This window comes from Lithobates pipiens, unplaced genomic scaffold, assembly GCF_037356315.1.
Source record: "Lithobates pipiens isolate NorthernLeopardFrog02 unplaced genomic scaffold, aLitPip1_a1.2 Scaffold_13, whole genome shotgun sequence".
NCBI lineage: Eukaryota > Metazoa > Chordata > Amphibia > Anura > Ranidae > Lithobates > Lithobates pipiens.
Genome location: NW_027507718.1, coordinates 410,154,885 through 410,177,439, shown reverse-complemented (window position 1 = coordinate 410,177,439; position 22,555 = coordinate 410,154,885). Strand labels below are relative to the sequence as shown.

The following is a 22,555-nucleotide window of genomic DNA, read 5'->3' as shown; positions in this document are numbered from 1 at the left end:
GCGCTATAAAAAGCTGCGGCGAACCTAAATACCTACCTGCCTAACTAGCGTCACCTGTGACACTAATACAGCGATCAGAAAAACGATCGCTTATTAGGCTGGGTTCACACTGGAGCGATGCGGGAACGCCACGAATGCGCGGCGGGTTCCCGCATCGCATGCCTCCCGGCGGCAGTTCACACTGCCCTATGCGAACTGCTGGGAGTGTCAGTGAAATGTTAATGACACCCCCAGATCAGTTCGCATATCGCAGTGCGATCTGCAAACTTGGATCGCATGGTGTGAACACCCATGCGATCCGATTCTGCTGCGGACCAAAAAAAGGGTCCCGTGCGAGTTTGCGGCGGGTGCGGCGGGTGCGACACGAATTCAGCCATACTATCTGTATAGCTGAACTCGAATCGCACAGAGATCGGATGTGATTTGCACTGCAGTGCGGTGCGAATCACATCCGTTCTCATAAACCGCTGCAATGTGAACCCAGCCTTAGTGACACTGGCGACGGGGGGTGATCACGGGGTTAAACCTTTATTGGGGGGGTTAGGGGGGTACCTTAGAACTAAAGGGGGCTAACCCTAACTGCCCTAACAGTTATTAGTCACAAATGACACCTGCCGGGTGATCAGGGGGTTAAACCTTTATTAGGTAATAAATGGCGGGTGCCCTGAAACTATAAAAAAATAACTAACCAACCAGCGTCACCTGTAACAGTTATATGGTGATCACTGGTGAAAGGGTTAACTAGGGGGCAATCAGGGGGCTTTATGCGGTAGTATATGGGGGTCCCTAGCGCTATAAAAAGCTGCGGCGAACCTAAATACCTACCTGCCTAACTAGCGTCACCTGTGACACTAATACGGCGATCAGAAAAATGATCGCTTATTAGGCTGGGTTCACACTGGAGCGATGCGGAAACGCCGCGAATCCGCGGCGGGTTCCCGCATCGCATGCCTCCCGGCGGCAGTTCACACTGCCCTATGCGAACTGCTGGGAGTGTCAGTGAAATGTTACTGACACCCCCAGATCAGTTCGCATATCGCAGTGCGATCTGCAAACTCGGATCGCATGGTGTGAACACCCATGCGATCCGATTCTGCTGCGGGCCAAAAAAAGGGTCCCGTGCGAATTTGCGGCGGGTGCGGCGGGTGTGGCGGGTGCGGCGAATGGCTGAACTCGAATCGCACAGAGATCGGATGTGATTTGCACTGCAGTGCGGTGCGAATCACATTCGTTCTCATAAACCGCTGCAATGTGAACCCAGCCTTAGTGACACTGGCGACGGGGGGTGATCACGGGGTTAAACCTTTATTGGGGGGGTTAGGGGGGTACATTAGAACTAAAGGGGGCTAACCCTAACTGCCCTAACAGTTATTACAGTCACAAATGACACCAATGCAAAAAAAAAAAAAAAAAAAAAAAAAATGACATTGGTGTCACTGTGACTGGGGGGGCAGGGGTAATTGGGGGGGTGATCGGGGGGTAAAGGGGGGGTGTGAGTGTGCCTGGCATGTTCTACTGTGTGTGGGATGTGTTGGTGCAACTCACTGATCCGCTCTCCTCCGTGTCGGAACGAAAAATACCGACACGGAGGAGAGAATACATCACTTCCTCTCCTGTGTTTACATTACAGGAGAGGAAGTGATGTCACCGGGGATTTCCATTCGTCGGGAGCGATCGCGAGGGGGTGGCCATGAATGAATGGCCGTCCCCTCGTCCGGGATCGCTCCCGAACGAAAACCGACCGCCGCAGGCACCGGGCGGGGGCCCGATCGGGCCCCCGACCCGCGGGAGGCAAATCACGTACATGTACGTGCTTATGCCTGCCCGTGCCATTCTGCCGACGTACATCGGCGTGAGGCGGTCGGCAAGTGGTTAAAAAAAAAAAAAAAAAGACTTTACAATCACTTTAACATTTCCTAAGCTGAAGGGTGTTTTGTAAAACCTTGTATATACTGCCCTTTAAGCTGTATCCTGTGTGTACAAGGCCTTAAAGTGAATTGTAAATCTGATTTTAAATTGCACAGCTTGTGTTTATATCTGAATGAGCAAGCTAACTAAAATAAGAAAAACTAACTGTAGATATGAGATCTAGTTTTGTTTGTGGTATTCAAGTAGCAAAAAGTTTTTTCTTCATTTTGGAGTAAATAAGGGTTAAAACCCCTGTAAGATTTTTTTGCCATCTGTGTCCCATTGGGGAGATTTTCCTTTACTTCCTATCCCATAGCCAAAACAGGAAGTGAGAGGTAATCCTGGGGTGTCACTAGAACTAGTGCCCTTATTATTAGTAGATTTCCCCTCAGTTCCTGTTTTGGTGTCAACCCAAAATTAGAGATTTACTTTCACTTTTGATGATATCTGTAAACAGGACACATAAAGAGGATGAATCTCCCTAACAGGGGGACAGTTAACAATAAAAATGGACAGGTGTTCTAATCCCTCTCCACTCTATAACAATAAAATAAATTCAGACATCCCCAATCAGTTAAAATGCACTTACTCTATATAAACAAGCTACAGCACATGTAAACCATTTCCTGAAACCACCTGCGCTGGTCAGACAGGAAGTATGAAAGCAGAAGTGATGTAGTAAGCCCCACCCAACACGTTTCGTCACACTGACGTCATCAGGATCAAAGGAATATGGTATATTACTTACTCAACTGGTTGAAAGATTCACAGTCCAAAGTCGCCTCCTCTCCAGCAGTGATTAATAGTGTCTTGTCAAAGACATGGCTGTAATCAGACGTCTGGCAGGATTTGCTGATTTCTACAGAAAGGATGAGCTGTCCTGCTTTAGAGAAGGGTGTATGGCATGTAGCATTCCAAGGTTTCCTTACTCCGGTAGATAGAGATGAAATTAAATATTTTAAAGGCTGAAGACTGCAATCACAAACCCATGGATTGTCTGATAAATCAATATCTGCTTTCAGGATGTGTTTGAATAAAAATACCAGGGGTGAGAGGCTCAATAGAGTATTGCTATTTAGTTTCAGAACCTGTAAAAATAAATTGTGATAATCACATATTTAAACAATATCTTTGACTCTGCTTTTTAACTTGGATTCTTTATTTTGTCTACCAAAAGCCCTTCTTTATCCAGCCTAAAAGATTCACCTTTTTGTGATCTTATTACAGCAAGACAGGCCGGCGCTACCACTAGGCGAACTAGGCAGTCGCCTAGGGCGTACTGCTGCCTAGGGTGCAGCCACGGCCACTGGTTCCATATCTCGATGTGTGACAGCAGTAGTCCCTTCAGGGTGGCGCCACCGTGCAGACCTGTGGAGGAAGAAGAGGAGGTGCTGGGAGCTTGTCACAACCTCAATCCAACAGTTGCTGGGTCAGTGAGTGGATTCTTGTGCTCCCCTCTCCCGGCTCCTCCCCTTCTCCCGCACTCTGTAGATCCCCTAACATGTGCAGAGTGCGGATAATGGCCTCCGTGGCTGAGAAGCTCCCTGACCTCATCTTAGGAATGGACGGCCGTAGTGGATGGCCACATCGCGTGGGGAAGGTAGAAAGGGCCATTGCTAGGCTATTTTGCACTCTAGGCAAGACTAGCCACGTGCACCCATCCCCCAAATATTAAACACAGGTCACTGCACTATGGGCTGGATTCACACCTATGCAGTTTTAGTGCTTTTTGCATTTTGCAGATTTGCACTACAGAATATGTTCCATAGGGAACCATGTTAAATGGACTTTAGTGCAAATCTGCAAAAAGCACAAAAAATGCATAGGTGTGAATCCAGCCTGCGTGAGCAGAGACTCAGGTAGAAGTGCACCTGCATCCTTGGTGTAACTGAAAGAAAAAAAGTCCCTGGCCATTGATGGTGTCTGGAAGAAAAAAATTGTCCCTGCAACTATAATATGTGATGTGCACCAGTAAAATTAAGGGGGTGGGGTGGTAGGAAACTGGCAGTGGGGTACGGGGGGGATGAAGATGACAGGGAGTGGGGTGGTAGGAAGCTGGCAGTGGGAATGAAGATGACAGGGAGTATGGTGGTAGGAAGCTGCCAGTGGGGTATGGGTGGGTGAAGGTGACAGGGAGTGGGGTGGTAGGAAGCTGGCAGTGGGGTAAAGGGGGGGATATAGATGACAGGGAGTGGGGTGGTAGAAAGGTGGCAGTGGGGTACGGGGGGATGAAGATGACAAGGAGTGGGGTGGTAGGAAGCTGGCACTGAGATACAGGGGGATGAAGATGACGGGGTGGTGTGGTAGGAAGCTGGCAGTGGGGTACAGGGGGGTGATGATGACAGGGGGATGCATATTGCAGGGGGGTACAGGGGGGATGATGATGACAGGGGGATGCATATGACAGGGATGGATGATGATGACAGGGGTTTGCATATGGCAGGTGGGGTATGGGGGGGAATATTACAGGGGGATGCATATGGCAGGGGGTGTACAGTGGGGAGATGGTGACAGGGGGTGCATATGACAGAGGGGTACAGGAGGGATAATGACAGGGGGATCCACATGATAGGAGGGTACAGGGGGGATGATGACAGGGGGATGCATATGACAGGGGGGTATAGGGGGATAATGACAGGGGGATGCATATGAAAGGGGGGATAATGACAGGGGGATGCATATGAAAGGGAGGTACAGGGGGTTCCACATGACAGGGGTTACATAGGGAATAATGACAGGAGAAGGCATATGACAGAGGGGGGTACAGGGGGGATAATGACAGGGGGATGCATATGACAGGAGAGGGTACAGGGGGGAATAATGACAGGGGGGATAATGACAGGGGGATGCATATGAAAGGGGGGGTACAGGGGGATCCACATGACAGGGGGGTACATAGGGGATAATGACAGGAGGATGCATATGAGAGAGGGGGTACAGAGGGCATAATGACAGGTTGATGCATATGATAGGGGGAGGGTACAGGGGGATAATGACAGGGAGATGCATATGACAGAGGGGTACAGGGGGGATAATAACAGGGGGAGGCATAAGACATGGGGGGTAGAGGGGGGATAATAACAGGGGGAGACATAAGACAAGGGGGGGTACAGGGGGGATAATAACAGGGGGATGCATATGACAGGGGGATGAATATCACGGGGGGTACAGCGGGGATAATGACAGGGGCAGGGCTCAAGTCCTGCAGGAACGCATGGGAACGGAGTTCCTGCACTTTTTCCACAACAGGAACTCAGTTCCCATTAGCAGCCATGTCCTGCAAGACTTTGAAGTATGCGAGCTGTGTGGCAGGTGCTACACTAGCAGCCGCCGACACAGCTCGCAATAGTAAGTGCCGCAAACCAGGGGTGGACTGACCATTCAGGCATTGCCAGTAGGGGGCCCCATGACAGCTTCCGCTGTGATCTACCTGCCAATCACAGCTAGCTGACGGGTAGATCAGGTCCCTGCTGCTAAGAGATTGCATTTAGTCAGACCTCTCGTGATGCGCTCCTCCCCGCCTGCCCCTCATGATTTTCTGTCTCCTCACCCCCCCCCCCAGTCTCCTGCATACTTGCTCTGTGTGTCCCGCTGAATCCCCCCCTCCTCTATCTTCAGTGCCATATGATGAGAGAACCCAGAGGAGGAGCACAGCTATTCTGCTCATAGGACATGTAGGGAAAGAGGTGAGCTGATAGAGGAACATCAGTTTGGGGTGGTAAGCTGAGCGCAATACTTGGCAAAGTTTAATGCCAGGAGGGAAGTTTATGTGGAAATATATGAAGGGTTGGAATAGCAGCGAGTGTGTGTTGGAGCCCTGTAGAGTTTGCAGCCCCCCAAGCTAACATACATCTCCTAAGCAGGAACACATCACTATCTCCCAAGCATTCTGTCCAGATAATGTGCAGTTAATTTATGACCTTTCCATTTAACCGTGTGTTATCCAAACTCTGTTCAATGAAAAGTGTAAACTCACCACATAAACACTCTATATAGAAAATAAAATTCCCCAATAAAGATCAGAACATGATGTTCACATTTGCATGGAAGCACAATTAAATGAATGCTGATTATTCAGAGAATTCCCGTATTTATGTTTATTGAGGATTATTTTTTTTAATGTACTAACAGTTAACCGCTTCCTGCCCGCCCTATAGCCGAAAGACGGCTACAGAGCGGACGCTAACTACCGGGAGGCTGTCCCTAGACGTCCTCCTGTTTACTTCCCCTCTGCGCGGTGCCGCGGGCACGCATCAGGGAAGTTCTGTGCTGGCAGTGTCCCTCGGACACAGCCAGTCGCATATCGCTGTAAACGGCCAATCACAGTGGGGGGCGTTTGCAGCGCGATCGGCGTGTCCAATGAGAGATGATCTCATATGTAAACATATGAGATCATCTGTCAGCGCCGCTCTCCCTCCTCACACAGACAGTGTGTGAGAAGGGAGAGATGAACGGCTGCAGCGGCTGTAAGTTAAAAAAAAAAAAGTATTAAAAAAGTAAAAAAAAGTGCCATCTGCCCCAGTGCCATCCTCCCCCAGTGCCATACGCCCCAGTGCCATCCTCGCCCAGTGCCATCCTCCCCAGTGCCTTCCTCGCCCAGTGCCATCCTCCCCAGTGCCATCCTCCCCAGTGCCACCTGCCCCCAGTGTTAGTGCTATCTGTCCCCAGTGCCACCTGTTAGTGCTATCTGTCCCCAGTGCACCTGTTGTCAGTGCCATTTGTCCCCAGTGCCATCTGTCATCAGTGCCACGTATAAGTGCCATCTGTCATCAGTGCCACGTGTCATCAGTGCCACATAGTGCCATCTGTCATCAGTGCCACATATTAGTGCCATCTGTCATCAGTGCCACGTATCAGTGCCATTTGTCATCAGTGCCACCTGTCAGTGTCACGTGCCATCTGTTGTCAGTGGCATCGGTCATCAGTGCCACGTATAAGTGCCATCTGTCATCAGTGCCACATATTAGTGCCATCTGTCATCAGTGCCACGTATAAGTGTCATCAGTGCCACGTATCAGTGCCATCTGTCATCAGTGTCACGTGTCATTGTCCTTTTGCTCCAGGGCCTTCAAAAGTGTAATAGGTGGTCAACAAGTTAGATGTGTAATTTATGCTCCTAGAACACGTGATGGCGCTCCCTGCATGTTGGGCCTCTCTATGTGGCCAGGCTGTGAAAAAGTCCCACACATGTGGTATTGTAATACTCAGGAGGAGTAGCAGTTTTTTTTGGGGGGTGTCATTTGGGGTATACACATGCCATGTGAGAGAAATAACCTATTACAATGACAATTTTGTGGAAAAAAATTCAAAAAAATAAAAAATCTTAATTTTCAAAGAATTGTGGGAAAAAATGACAACATCAAAAAGCTCACCATGCCTCTTACTAAATACCTTGGAATGTCTACTTTCCAAAAAGGGGTAATTTGGGGGGTATTTGTACTTTCCTGACTTGTTCAGGTCGCAAGAAGTGAGATAGGCCACCAGTACATCAGATGTGATCAATTTTGTATGATTCACACCACAGCTTGTAGACTCTCTTTCACAAAGACCAAATAATATCCACTAATTTGGGTTATTTTTACCAAAGATATGTAGCAGTATAAATTGTGGACAAAATTTATGAAGAAAAATTTATAATTTGCATAATTTTGTCACAGAAACAAAGAAATATGTGTTTTTTTTCAAAACTTTCTGTCTTTATTCATTTATAGCGCAAAAAATAAAATACCACCAAAAGAAAGCTCTATTTGTGGGGAAAAAAAGGACAAAAAATTCATTTGGGTACAGTGTTGCATGACTGAGTAATTGTCATTCTCTCAGTGTGAGAGCACCGAAAGCTGAAAATTGGTCTGGGCAGGAGGGGTGTTTAAGTGCCCAGTAGGCAAGTGGTTAAGCTTCATACACACAATACGTAAATTGGATGAAAAATACCACTTTTGAAGCGTTCGTGCATATGAGCATATCATTTTTTTTTTACATTTTTGGTGGGGGAGTGGATCTTGGGTGGGAGATCCCACACTTTTTTCCCCAGGACTTGACCCCTGGACAGGGGGGTGCATATGACAGGAGGGGGTACAGGGGGATAATGACAGGGGGATGCATATAACAGAGGGGTACAGGGGGGATAAGAGGGGGAGGCATAAGACATGGGGGGTACGGGGGGGATAATAACAGGGGGGATAATGACAGGGGAGGGTACAGGGGATAATGACAGGGGAATGCATATGACAGGGGGGGTAATGACAGGGGGATAATGACAGGGGGATGCATATAAAAGGGGGGTTACAGGGGGGATAATGATTGGAGGATTATATGACCGGGGTACAGGGGGGATAATGACAGGGGGATGCATATGACGTGGGGGTACAGTTGGATGAGGATAAAAAGTATGATGACAGGGATGTTCGGGATGACCTCGGTCAGGGTTATGATGTCACAGGATGTGTCAGTGTCGGGCAGCAGGACCGTAAGGCCCCATGCACACAAGGCACTGTTAAACGCACGTTCAGAGGCAGTTGGACACTTTTTTCAACTTCCCATGAACTCATTCAGTGTTATCCTATGTGTCCATGTACACAGTCTAGTTTTTTGCCGTTTTTAGGCAGTTGCGTTTAACCTCGTTTTTCCAGGAGCAAAAAAAATGGGTTCAGACGCAAACGTTTTCCACGTTTCAGACGTAAAATGCTGCAAAACGTGACAAAGCGCCGGTACCGCGTTTTGCAGTGTTGGCGTTTTTAAAGGTGCCCTATTTTTTTTTTACATTGAAAATCTCAAAAATTATGGCAAATGATGAAAAACCATTAAAAAATATTTTAAACAATTGCAATTGCAAGTGGACAATCCACAACTTGTGGCAAGTGACATGGCAGGTGGCAAGTGACGTGACAAGTGGACAATCCACAACTTGTGACAAGTGACGTGGCAGGTGACATGGCAAGTGATGTGGCAGGTGATGTGGCAAGTGACGTGGCAGGTGATGTGGCAAGTGACATGGCAAGTGGACAATCCACAACTTGTGGCAGGTGACGTGGTAAGTGATGTGGCAGATGACATGGCAAGTGGACAATCCTCAACTTGTGGCAGGTGCTGTAGCAGGTGACATGGCAAGTGATGTGGCAAGTGGACAATCCACAACTTGTGGCAGGTGATGTGACAAGTGCCGTGGCAGGTGACGTAGCAAGTGGACAATCCTCAATTTGTGGCAGGTGCTGTAGCAGGTGACATGGCAAGTGATGTGGCAAGTGGACAATCCACAACTTGTGGCAGGTGATGTGACAAGTGCCGTGGCAGGTGACGTAGCAAGTGGACAATCCACAACTTGTGGCAGGTGACGTGGCAAGTCACATGACAGGTGATGTGGCAAGTGACGTGGCAAGTGGACAATCCACAACTTGTGGTAAGTGACATGGCAGGTGACGTGGCAAGTGACGTGGCAGGTAATGTGGCAAGTGACATGGCAAGTGGACAATCCACAACTTGTGGCAAGTGACGTGGCAAGTGATGTGGAAAGTGGACAATCCACAACTTATGGGAGTTGATGTGGCAAGTGATGTGGCAGGTGACATGGCAAGTGGACAATCCACAACTTGTGGCAGGTGCTGTGGCAGGTGACGTGTCAAGTGATGTGGCAAGTGGACAATCCACAACTTGTGGCAGATGATGTGGCAAGTGACATGGCAGGTGACGTGGCAAGTGGACAATCCCCAAATTGTGGTAGGTGATGTGGCAAGTGACACACAAAATACAAGTACACCGTTGCTCTCACAGCTGCTGCTACTCACTCTGGTCTCACAAAATGGCTGAAATAGTTCATAATACTGTTTTTGAGCTTGGGGAGGGTCTTATGGTGTTATCTTAACTAAACGCTTATAGACGCAAATGCGGTAAAACGCGGTACAATGCTGCTAAACGTGGCATGCAATTTTCGACAAAACCGACGTTTATAACCGCCGGTTTCAGCTTTTAAAAACGTGTTCAGCAGAGTTTGCACCAGCGTCTTGTGTGCATGAGGCCTAATGATGTATCAGCAAACTAAAATCTATTTGTATAAATTTACTGTGAAAAAAAAAAACTATTCTAAATGTGATCTTCTACAGTATATAATGTGCATGCATATGAAATATGAAAACAGTTGTCATGGATAATAAATGATCAAGCAGGAGCCAGTGTTCAAGCTATGATTTCCTTAATAACCTGTTTTGCTTTTCTAATTCTTTAGATTTGATTTTAAATAACCCAAATAAAACAAGTCACCTGTAGATTTCTGAGGTCCCGAAATGAATCTGGATGTATGTTGCTGATCCTGTTCTCCCCCAGATCTATGTGCTGGAGGTTTGTGCAGTTTGCAAAGTCATCTCCTTGAACATACAGAATTCTGTTGGCTGATAAGCTGAGAGTCTGTAAAGATTTCAGTTTGCACAGTGCTGTATGAGAAAAGTACAGTGTAAGTAAACACAATGTTATCTGATATAGGTGGGACTTATTATTTTTTTTACATACACACTACTTTGAAAATATAGTTTAATTTTGTGGATGCATCTTATTGATTGGTGGACAAAAACAAGATGTCCTCTGACCACTGGAAGCACATTTTTCATCACATACAGGGGGTATTCGCACTAGCATGTTGCAGTAATGTGCAGTAAAATGCACCTTTTGTACTGCGTTACTACAAAACACATGAAATGTGTACCTTGGCATTGCAACTCAATGCACTTGAGTTGTAGCGATCCTTAACAGGCCATAATGCAGTGCATGATTTGAATGAACCCAGGTTTAATGAAAAGAGTAAATAACTAATAACTGCATACATGTAGCGTTAGCCCATCCATCAAATCACAAGGTAGATCTTGTCCTGGAAGGCAGACATCTCACTTCCTTTCATGCTTAGTGAACCATTGTTCAGTAACATTTATCCTAGGTTCACACCCACCTATTTTATAGTGTGTTTTACAGTTGGTAGAAACGCACTACAGTCCATTTAACATGGTTTACTATGGAATACATTCATATCCATGCATTTTTCAGGCGATGCGTTTTTGGAAAGGGTCAGAGACTTTTTTTTTCCCACAGCAGATTGCATTTTAAAAAAAATTGTAAAAGACCCGCACCAAAAATGCAAGTGTTTTTACATTTATTTTTCTAATCTCCATACAACACTGTGTATAGCTGGTTGTTAAGGAGTGGGCTGGGAAGCTCCTTAACAACCTTGACAACCACTGTCATCAGCTGTCAGTCTGGTATGGATTCTGAGGCGAACCACTTACCCATTTTTTTTTTAAATGGCATGGGGTGCCCCCCAAAAATCCAAACCAGACCCTTATTCGAGCATGCAGTCCATGAGGTCAGGGAACGGAGGGGATGACCGAGCCCCTCCCCCCTCCTGAACCATACCAGGCCATGTGCCCTAAGCATGGGGGGGTGCTTTGGGTCAGGGGGCTCTGCCCTACCCCAAGACACCTTGTCCCCGTGTTGATGGGGACAAGGGATTCTTCCCCGCAACCCTGGCCAGTGGTTGTGGGGGTCTGCGGGTGGGGGGCGTATCGGAATCTGGAAGTCCCCTTTAGCAATGGGGCCCCCAGATCCTGCCCCTCCATGCAAATGAGTAGGGGGTACTCCTACCCATATACCAAAAAAGAGAGTAAAAAGACTACACAGGTTTTTGACAATTCTTTTATTAAAAAAAAAAAAAAAAATCAATATCCCCCTGATGCAGATCCATCGTCAGTCACTGGTGCACTAGCGTTCTTCAAATCTCAAGAACTGCTGAAAACTAAAATGTTAAAGCTGAACCCTGGGTACAAAAAATTTAAATTAAATATATTCCTCAATAGCCACTAAGGCCAGCCATAGACAGTTCGAATCTCGGCTGGTTAACCACTTCCCGACCAGCGCACGACGATGTACGTCGACAGAATGGCACGGGCAGGCATATTGGCGTACAGGTACGTCCAATATTTAATGCCGCCCTGCCATCGGGAGCGCGCCGCCGGGGTGCGCTCCCACGCTGGTCGGGACCCCCATGAGTCCAGTCGCGGGACCCGTGGACTCGATCGCCGCGGGCATCCCCGCGATCGTCTCACGGAGCGGCCGAATGGAGGAAATGCTGTGTAAACAACATTTCTCCATTCTGCCTAGCAACTAGTGACGCTGATCTCTGCTCCATGTGATTGGAGCAGAGATCAGTGTTCACTAAATGAAAGCCCAACCCCCCCACAGTTAGTAACACACCCCTAGGAACACTTAACCCCTACACTGCCACCCACTGGTTAACCCTTTCACTGCCAGTGTCATTTACACAGGAATCACTGCATTTATATAGCAGTGATTACTGTATAAATTACAATGGTCCCAAAAATGTGTCAAAAATGTCCAATGGGTCCCCCACAATGTCGCAGTCACAATAAAAATCGCTGATCGCCGCCATTACCAGTAAAAAAAATAATAATAAAAAATTATTAATAAAAATGCTATAAAACTATCCCTATTTTGTAAACGCTATAACTTTTGCGCAAACCAATCAATAATCGCTTATTGCGATTTTTTTTACCAAAAATATGTAGAAGAATACGTATCGGCCTAAACTGAGGGAAAAAAATGTTTTTTTATATATTTTTGGGGGATATTTATTATAACAAAAAGTAAAAAATAATGCGTTTTTTTCAAAATTGTCGCTCTATTTTTGTTTATAGCGCAAAAAATAAAAACTGCAGGGGTGATCAAATACCACCAAAAGAAAGCTCTATTTGTGGGAAAAAAAGGACGTCAATTTTGTTTGGGAGCCATGTCGCACGACCGCGCAATTGTCAGTTAAAGCGACGCAGTGCCGAATCGCAAAAAGTGGTCTGGTCTTTGACCAGCAAAATGGTCCGGTCTGCAAGTGGTTAAGCAGAAGCCGAGATTCGAACCATGTATCGGCAGGGTGAATGTACCAAGTTGATCAATCAATCAACTTGGGTACAGCCAGGCTGCCAGATCTTAAATGCTAATGTCGCTAGCAGCTGGTATAGCCTCTAGCAATAATCACGGTCTTTCCCCGTCAGGAGAATACAAACCACACCAAGATTCAAGTAAGAATACATGTGCTAAAAGTTCACAGCTGATATGGCAACTCACGTTACCTTTAACCACTCCAGGACCACCCCACGTACATTTACTGCAGCAGAGAGGCCCAGCTGCGCAAAATCACCTACAGGTATGTGATTTGTGCCTGCCACCCCCACAGCAATCGGATTCGGTTCCGAACGGATCAATCATCAGGTTCAGGCCAATGATTAACCCTTTCACTCCCTGTCACAGTGTCACACGAAGTACAGTGTACAGATTTTTTACTGATTTATTTTTACTGTATTAGTGTCACTGGTGATGCCAGTTAGCGTCAGCGGAAGTTAGCAGCAGTTAGCGTCTGTCTTAGATAGGTTGAGTGTACCCGCCATATATTGCCTAATAAAGTTTTAACCCCCTGATCACCCCCAGTTAACCCTTTCACTCCCTGGTGCAGTTTCATTAGTACAGTGTACAGATACTTTTTCTGATCATTGTATTAGTGTCACGGGTGATACTAGTTAGTGTCAGGGTCCTGCTACATATTCCCTAATAAAGTTTTAACCCTCTGATCACCCCCTAGTTAACCCTTTCACTCCCTGTCACAGGGTCATTAGTACAGTGTAAGGACCTTTTTTTCTAATCACTGTATTAGTGTCACTTGTGACCAATGGCAGCTGGTGAAGTTTTAGGATGGAGGGGCGCCACTTGGTGAAAATGGGTGTGGTTTCAGCGAAATAACGGGTGTGGCTTAAATAGTGTAGCTCTAAGGGGGTGTGGTTATCGTCTGAGATGTACGAGGGTTGGAGGGGGAGGGAGGGTTGGAGGGAGAGGGAGGGAGAGAGGGAGGGACAGCATTCCCAGGTCCTACACAACAATAGAAATATGTGTATTCTAGAAAGTTTAACGATCAGCAGATAAAGATTCTCCAAACACCTGGGGTTAGCACTTCAATCATCCTGGCATCATGGTTGTTATGGTGTCAGGATGACTGGAGCGCATTATTTCTATTATTACATTGTAATATAAAATGAAATCATTCAACTCACCATAATGCAGAATCAGTGGGAGCCCTGAGTGTGTCACCTACCACGTCGCCTGCCACTAGATGCCATCAGGTATCCCCAGTGGAGTACGTCCTTACATCAGGTGTCATTAGCGGAGTCCGCCCTTACATCAGGTGTCCCCAGTGGAGTCCGTCCTTACATCAGGTGCCCCCCAACAGAGTCTGTCCTTACATCAGGTGCCCCCAGTGGAGTCCCTCCTTACATCAGGTGCTCCCAGAAGAGTCCCTCCTTACATCAGGTGGCGTCCCTTCTATGTCTATGTCCCCAGCGGAGTCCCGCCATAAATCAGTGTCCCCAGCGGAGCCCCTCCTTATATCTGTGCCCCTAATCTGAGTTCCTCCTTACATCCGTGTCCCCAGTGGAGCCCCTCCTTACATCAGTGTCCCCATCAGCGGAGTCCTTCCTTACATCAGAGACACCTGATGTAAGGACGCTTATTTATTTATTTTTTACCCAAGTCATGTGGCTGAATACATTTTGGCCTAAATGTATGACAAAATTGAATTTCTTAGATTTTTTTATAACAAAAAGTAGAAATTATCTTTTTTTTTTTCAAAATTTTTGTCACAATCAGTTGTGGTGATCAAATACCACCAAAAGAAAGTCCTATTTGTGGGAAAGAAAATAAGCACATTTTGTTTGCGTCTAATTAGCAGCTCCTAATTAGGTTTTCTGCAGCATTTAATGATTCTTGCTAATGATCACTTAGTATGATGAGTACCTACGCTGTTCATACATCATTCACGGCCAAGTAGCAAAGCGAGTTGCAGTAGCAGCAGTAGGTTACAACTTTTTCTAAAAAAAGATAATTTAACTTAACAGGCTACTTTTGTGCTAAAAAGGCAAATCTAAGCTAATTTAAAAAAAGCCCATAAAAGTGGGGTTAAAGTACATATATATAGAACACATGAGCATCGCACCTATAAGATCTTGTTGGACAGCCCCTTCAGGGCTATAACAGCTCCCACTCTTCTGGGAAGGATTTACCCAAAATGTTGTGTGTCTGTGGAGATTTGTGTAGATTGTAAACTTGTGAGCATTTAGAAGTTTTCTGTTTCTAAAATTTGCACTTTAAAAATGAATATGAAAATTGCATGTGCGCCAAAAATGACAGGTTTTGAAAAATGAAGTACTCACCTGTCCAACTTGATAGGCTCAACCTCCCAGATCTCCATCACACAAAAGTTCTTATAAATCCAAAACTGGTTTGTAGGCGCTCACGTGTCTTGAGAAAGATGGACTGAGCTTCATCGACACGTTGACAATAAAAACACTGCAGTTTTTGATCTTCCTCCTCTGGAAGACCCATGAGTGTGGGTGAGCACCTGGGCATTTACTTTAAACATATAGTGCCATGGCTACCCTTGGCACTGTTACACAATGATTCTGATAGGCCACTAACATAATCTTTGTCTTGGGCATGCTTGGATTTAAACAGTGGACCTGAACAGGGTTATATCATTTGCTGCAATTATTTCTTACCTTTGGGAATAGCAGTCAGCCTGTTTCCATTTAGCACAAGTCTCTGTAATGAAGTCAGGAATGCACCTTTCTCATTCTTCTCTTTCATTGACAACTTGTAGATCTGGTTATTGGTGAGGTTTAAGGTTTCCAGAGATGCAAACTTGTAGAGGACATTTAGATATAATGCTGACATCATATTAGAACTAAGATCAATGTGTGTGGTGGTCCTTATGCATCTTTGTAAATGGTCTGAGGAAGTCACATTCTTGGTTGTCTGATCCAGGAAGAAGTGATTTCCAAGAGTGGTAATTCCTGTGGATCTGCAGTTCAGAAAGAGGACATTGTTCCACTGACATCCAGAATAATGAGAGGAGACTTCGTGGCATCTGACAGAGCCAGCAAGAAGGCCAGCAATCACCATGAATAAGCAGTGACCTTCCATAATTGTTACTGTGTAAAGGAAAAACAAACATCTAACATTAAAACAAACTTGGCATCAACCAAAATACTGAATTTAGGCATATTGCTTTTCCCAAAAACTCACTCACATATAAAAATTATTTTTTTTTGTATTTAATATCACTTTAAGCAAGACTGATGGAGTGACATCATTGCGGAGTCTGGAGAAATCTCTGTGCACAAGGGACAGGGCTGAAATGCAATATTGGATACCCGTTATTCCCTGGGCCCTCAAGTGCCACTGGCATGATTCTGTGACGGACATCACTGAATGCGCTCAGGAATACTTCCAGAAATTAATGTCTGTGAACACAGTTCGCCATGCCATTTTTTCATACTACTGTCTCAATTTTATTAGGAGCCCAAAACAAGCTCCTGTCTTAGAAGACTGCGAATTAGCACTAAAATTCCTTAGAAAACTACCAAAGCACACAAATGATTGTAAAAGTTTGTGGATGTATTTAACCACTTAATAACCGGCCCATAGCCGAATGACGGCTACAGGGCGGTTGCTTAACTCTGGGAGGGCGTACTATGACGTCCTACCAGAATTCCGCTAGATCTGTAGTGCCCACCGCGCTGCTCACTGACAATTAACCCTGCAATACCCAGCAATGCCCTGCCAATACTCTGCAATACCCAGCAATGCCCTGCCAATACCCAGCAATGCCCTGCCAATACTCTGCAATACCCTGCCAGTACTCTGCAATACCCTGTCAATATTCTGCAATACCCAGCAATACTCTGCAATACCCTGCCAATACTCTGCAATAAACTGCCATATCCAGCAATACCCTGCCATACCCAGCAATACCCAGCCATACTCTGCAATACCCCGCCATACTCGGTGATACCCTGCAATACCCAGCCATACTCTGCAATACCCAGCAATACTCTGCAATACCCTGCTATAAACTGCCATACCCAGCAATACCCTGCCATACCCAGCCATACTCTGCAATACCCAGCCATACACGGTGATACCCTGCAATACCCAGCCATACTCTGCAATACCCAGCCATACTCGGTGATACCCTGCAATACCCAGCTCTACTCTGCAATACCCTGCAATACCCAGCCATACTCGGTGATACCCTGCAATACCCAGCCATACTCGGTGGTACCCTGCAATACCCAGCCATACTCAGCCATGCTCAGCCATACTCAGTGATACCCTGCAATACCCAGCCCTACTCGGTGATACCCTGCAATACCCAGCCATACTCGGTGATACCCAGCCATAACCAGCCATACCCAGCCATGCTCAGCCATACTCGGCCATGCTCAGCCATGCTCAGCTGTACTCGGCCTCTGTATGTGGCCAGGCTGTGGAAGTCTCACACATGTGGTATCGCCGTACTCAGGAGGAGTAGGAGAATCTATTTTGGGGTGTCATTTTTGGTACGTACATGCTATGTGTTAGTATTATTGTATAAATGGACAACTTTGTCCAAAGCATTTTAACCACTTCCCGCCCGCCGGCTGTCATATGACATCCTTGACTTTGTGCGGGGATATCTGAATGATGCCTGCAGCTACAGTCATCATTCAGATATCAGCTTTTTCAGTCGGCGATTCCCTACACCATATGAATGATCATAGCGGCTGTTCCACTGCTTGATCGTTCTTACGGGAGGCGAGAGGGACTCCCCCCCTCCCGCCGCCCTCTGGTGCTTCTACTGACTCACTGCTACGATCAAAGCCAGAATCGTTTTTTTTATTTTTTTATTTCAGGCTTCCCAGTCTAGAGGTGAGATGTGGGGTCTTATTGACCCTATAGCTCACTGTAAAGAGGACCCGTCATGCCATATTCCTATTACAAGGGATGTTTACATTCCTTGTAATAGGAATAAAAGTGATCAAAAAATGTATTTTTGGGGAAAAAAGTGTCAAACTAAAATAAATAAAGTAAAATGAACAATAATAAAAAAAAATGTTTTAAAGCGCCCCTGTCCCCGTGTGCTCGCATGCAGAAGAGAACGCATATGTAAGTCCCGCCCACATATGAAAACGGTGTTCAAAGCACACACGTGAGATATCGCTGCGAACGTTACAGCAAGAGCAATAATTTTGTACCTAGACCTCCTCTGTAACTCAAAACATGTAACCAGTAAAAAAAATTTAAAGCTGGGATTTTTAAGTAGTTTGGCACCATTCCACGATTGTGTGCAATTTTGAAAGGTGACATGTTAGGTATCTATTAACTTCATCTTTCACATTATGCACAAACATTGGGCTAACTTTACTGTTTTTTTTTTTTAAAGCACATAACAGTTTTTTTCCCAAAAAAATCACGTTTGAAAAATTGCTGCGCAAATACCGTGTGAGATAAAAAGTTGCAACAGCCATTGTATTCTCTAGGGTCTTTGCTAAAAAACATATATAATGTTTTGGGGTTCTATGTAATTTTCTAGCAAATAAATGGTGATTTTTACATGTAGGAGAGAAATGTCAGAATTGGCCTGGGTGCTCCAGAATGCCCGATGGTGCTCCCTGCATGCTGAGCCTCTGTATGTGGCCACACATGTGTAAACATGTGGCATCGCCATACTCGGAGTAATAGCAGAATGTGTTTTGGGGTGTAATTTGTGGTATGCATATTCTGTGTGTGAGAAATAAACTGATAATATGACTATTTTGTGAAGGAAAAAAAAGGAAAAAAAATCTTGATATTTCAAAGAATTGTGGGAAAAAATGACAACTTCAAAAAACTCACCATGCCTCTTACTAAATACCTTGGAATGTTTCATTCCAAAAAGGGGTCATTTGGGGGGTATTTGTACTTTTCTGGCATGTTAGGGTCTCAAGAAATGAGATAGGCTGTCAGTACTTCAGGTGTGATCAATTTTCAGATATTGGCACCATAGCTTGTGGACTCTTTCACACAGACCAAATAATATCCACCAATTTGTACTTATTTTTTACCAAAGATATGTAGTAGTATACGTTTTGGCGAAAATGTATGAAGAAAAATTACTAATTTGCAAAATTTTATAACAGAAACAAAGAAAAATTATTTTTTTTACAGAATTTTCTGTCTTTTTTCTTTTATAGCACAAAAAATAAAAAACCCAGTGGTGATTAAATACCCCTAAAAGAAAGCTCTATTTGTGTGGGGAAAAAAAAGACAAATATTTCATATAGGTACAATGTTGCATGACTGAGTAATTGTCATTCAAAATGTGAGAGCACCGAAAGCTGAAAATTGGTCTGGTTATTAAGGGGGTTTAAGTGCCCAGTGGTCAAGTGGTTAAAGGTGTAGTTTAAAGCAGAACAGGCCCCAGAATCAGTGATCTGTATCAGCGTATTGTGAGAATGGATTTGCATATTCCAAAACAAATCAACTTGAAATCTATAAGTTAGAAAACAAGGGAGGAATACCTGAAGATTGCAGCCTCCGTCCTCCTCTGGATCACCCAGGTCCTTAGAACTTCTCATATTGTTTGTTTACATCCAGATATTCCATTTTTTTGACATCTGCTACAAACCAAGACTCAAACCTTGGACTAAAAACAAAAAAGCATAAGCACTTCATTAGCGCTTTAGTCAATGGCTTGCTGCTCTGGGAATCTCAACATCTAGACTAAGTACAGTGTTATGGGTGTGCAGCTGACCACAATTCCCAGTCTTGCTCATTTTATTACTGTACAAAGTCTACAGAATTTATTACTTGGGATACACATAGTGAATGCGCAATCATTCGCATAGCTGTACCTAATAAACTCAGAGATGATGACAGGTAATTATTACCCAATATGCCCATGAGGCACCAATAAATATGGCTTTAACCATTTGATCTCCGGAAGATTTTACCCCTTCATAACCAGGGCATGTTTTGCTATTCAGCATTGTGCTATTTTACCTGGCAATTGCGTGGTTATGCAACACTGTACCCAAATTAAATTTATAATTTTATATGAATTTATAATTTTTGTTTCACATAAATAGAGCTTTCCTTTGGTGGTATTTGATTACCACTGGGTTGTTCATTTTTTATTATATAAATGAAAAAAGACTGAAAATATTGAAATATAAACAATATATTTTACTAATGCCGCGTACACATGATCGGACTTTCCAACAACAAAACCTTGGACCACGGTCACACAAATGTTGGCCAACAATTACGAATGTAGTGACGTACTAGACGTACTACGTGGTTTCTCAGATCTTTAGCGCCACCCTTTGGGCTCCTTCTGCTAATTTTGTGTTAGTAGAAGTTTGAGAAGAATGCTGATTCGTGCTTTTCTTTTCGTGTTTTTCGTTTATCGCTTTTCATTTCGTGCTTTTCAGTTCATTTCTGAACGCCCATTCGTCAACGAGTCATATTGCATAATCGGAGGAGATAACGTGTTATTTATTATTGGCCTTGGAGTTATTATTTTTTTGGTTGAATAATTAGATTTGCTACATTTTCTATATTTTTGGATGCATAGAATGCACTTTTTGGTTATTTTCTATTGGCAAATAGCATGTCTATTTTTTGTTTTTAATGCACAATAAAAAAAATTGTATAGAATAATACTTGGCTGTGTTTTAATTCAATTGACAGTTTAGGGGTAGGCAGTTACATTTTAAAAAATACAATGTAAAATTGACAAGGGACACCAACATAGTTGTATCTTTGTTCTTATAAATTAAGGGATAATGATGTTGTGGTAACTTGCACAAATAAAAAAAAAAATAAAACATAATAATATTATTCTTGCTATCACTAGAAAAAAAAAGCCTTTGTTTGCAAAAACTCCATCAGTATCACCAGAAAAGCAGCTTCATTATTATTCCATTAAAGAAGACGAGAATGTGCGCTGCATTTGGAGATTTCATAATTTGCCACGTCACTTTAAAACTTGTGCCTTCTCAGCCACAATTAATATCAGCAAGGTTCCCCAGTTGGGCTTGGTTCACACTGCTGCCACATGGTATCCAACTTGTGAGACCCCAAGTCGCATGACATGTCAAATTTAATGTTTCCCTATGAGAGCCATCTTAACTGATATACACAAGTCGCTCAAACTTTATGCCTCGTACACACGATCAGACTTTCCACCAACAAAACCGTGGAATTTTGTCCGAAGGGCGTTGGCTCAAACTTGTCTTGCATACACACAGTCACACAAATGTTGGCCAACAATTATGAACGTAGTGATGTACTAGACATACTACGTGGTTTTTCCCCTCTTTAGCACCACCCTTTGGGCTTTTTCTGCTAATTTAGTGTTAGTAGAAGTTTGGTGAGTTTGATTTTCGCTTTTCTTTTCACGTTTTTCATTTAGCGCTTTTTAGTTTGGGCTTTTCATTATGTGCTTTTCAGTTTGTTTCCAAAATGCTGTTCGTCAACCAGGCATGTTGCGGAATCGGAGGAGATAACGTGTTATTTATTATTGGCCTTGGAGTTATTACTTTGACATTATTTTTTTTGGTTGATTAATGATTTGATTTGGTATATTTTTATTTTTGGATGCATAGAATGCACTTTTTGGTTAAGTTCTATTGGCGGATAGCATGTCTAGTTTTTTTAATGCACAATAAAAAAAATGTATAGAATAATATAAATTACATTTTGGGAGTAGGCACTTACATTTGAAAAAAAACAATGTAAAATTGACAAGGGACACCAACATAGTTGTATCTTTGTTCTTATAAACTAAGGGATAATGGTGTTGTGGTAACTTTCCCAAATAATAAAAAAAAAAAAACAGAATAATATTATTCTTGATATTACTAGAAAAAAAAAGCCTTTGAAAATTTGTTTGCAATAACTCCATCTGTATCACCAGCAAAACAGCTTCATTATTATCCCATTAAAGAAGAAGAGAATGTGCGCTGCATTTGGAGATTTAATAATTTTCTATGTCACAAATGTTAATTCTCCATTACAAACGCTAGTTTACAAGACCGACCGCTTCTGTTTCCGAGCATGCGCGTTTGTACTTTGGACTTTTGTCTGACGGACTTGTGTACACACGATTGGAAAGTCCGACAACACACATTTGTTGGCGGAAAATTTGAGAACATGCTATCCAACATTTGTTGGCGGAAAGTCTGACAACAATTGTCCGATGGAGCATATGCACCGCCAACAAGCTCACATCCACCATTTCCCGTCGGAAAGTCTGATCGTGTGTACGTGGCATTACTGTTATAAAACATATCCAATGAAAAAGAAAAAAAATCTAATTTCTTCATAAATTTAGGCCAAAATGTATTCTACTACAGATCTTTGGTACAATAATCCCAATAATTGTATATTAATTGGCTTGTGTGAAAGCTATAGCATCTACAAACTATGGTGTATATACCAAAATTTATGCAGTTATAGACGCTATACTGTACAATCGGTGATCAGCAACTTATAGTGGGACTGTGATAGGGTGGTGGGCAATCTGCTGCTAACAGACGCTGACTTCGCTAGTGACACTAATACAGTGATCAGTGATAATACCGTACATTAACACTGTACTGAAGACACTGGCGGGGAAGGGGTTAACATCTGGGGCAATCAAGGAGTTTTCTGTGTTACTAACAATGTGTAAGGTGTGCTGCTTTTACTTTCTGATCTTTTTTTTTTTTTTCTCTGCTTTTCAGGGAGAAGGAACAGCCAGATCGCCATT

General features: G+C 44.1%; 1 protein-coding gene across 1 annotated transcript in view; it reads right to left on the bottom strand.

Annotated features, from left to right (window-relative positions):
- The window catches only part of LRRC66 (leucine rich repeat containing 66), a 43,944-nt gene extending 24,421 nt beyond the window's left edge, over positions 1–19,523 (bottom strand). The window contains exons 1-4 of the mRNA XM_077477505.1: positions 19,323–19,523; positions 15,501–15,932; positions 10,162–10,331; positions 2,657–2,996 (exon numbers count right to left, since the gene is read on the bottom strand). Coding sequence (XP_077333631.1) covers positions 2,657–2,996; positions 10,162–10,331; positions 15,501–15,924 — 934 coding nt within the window. The 5' untranslated portion in view covers positions 15,925–15,932; positions 19,323–19,523. The remainder of the gene's footprint in view (positions 1–2,656; positions 2,997–10,161; positions 10,332–15,500; positions 15,933–19,322) is intronic.
- Between the last annotated feature and the right edge of the window lie 3,032 nt (positions 19,524–22,555).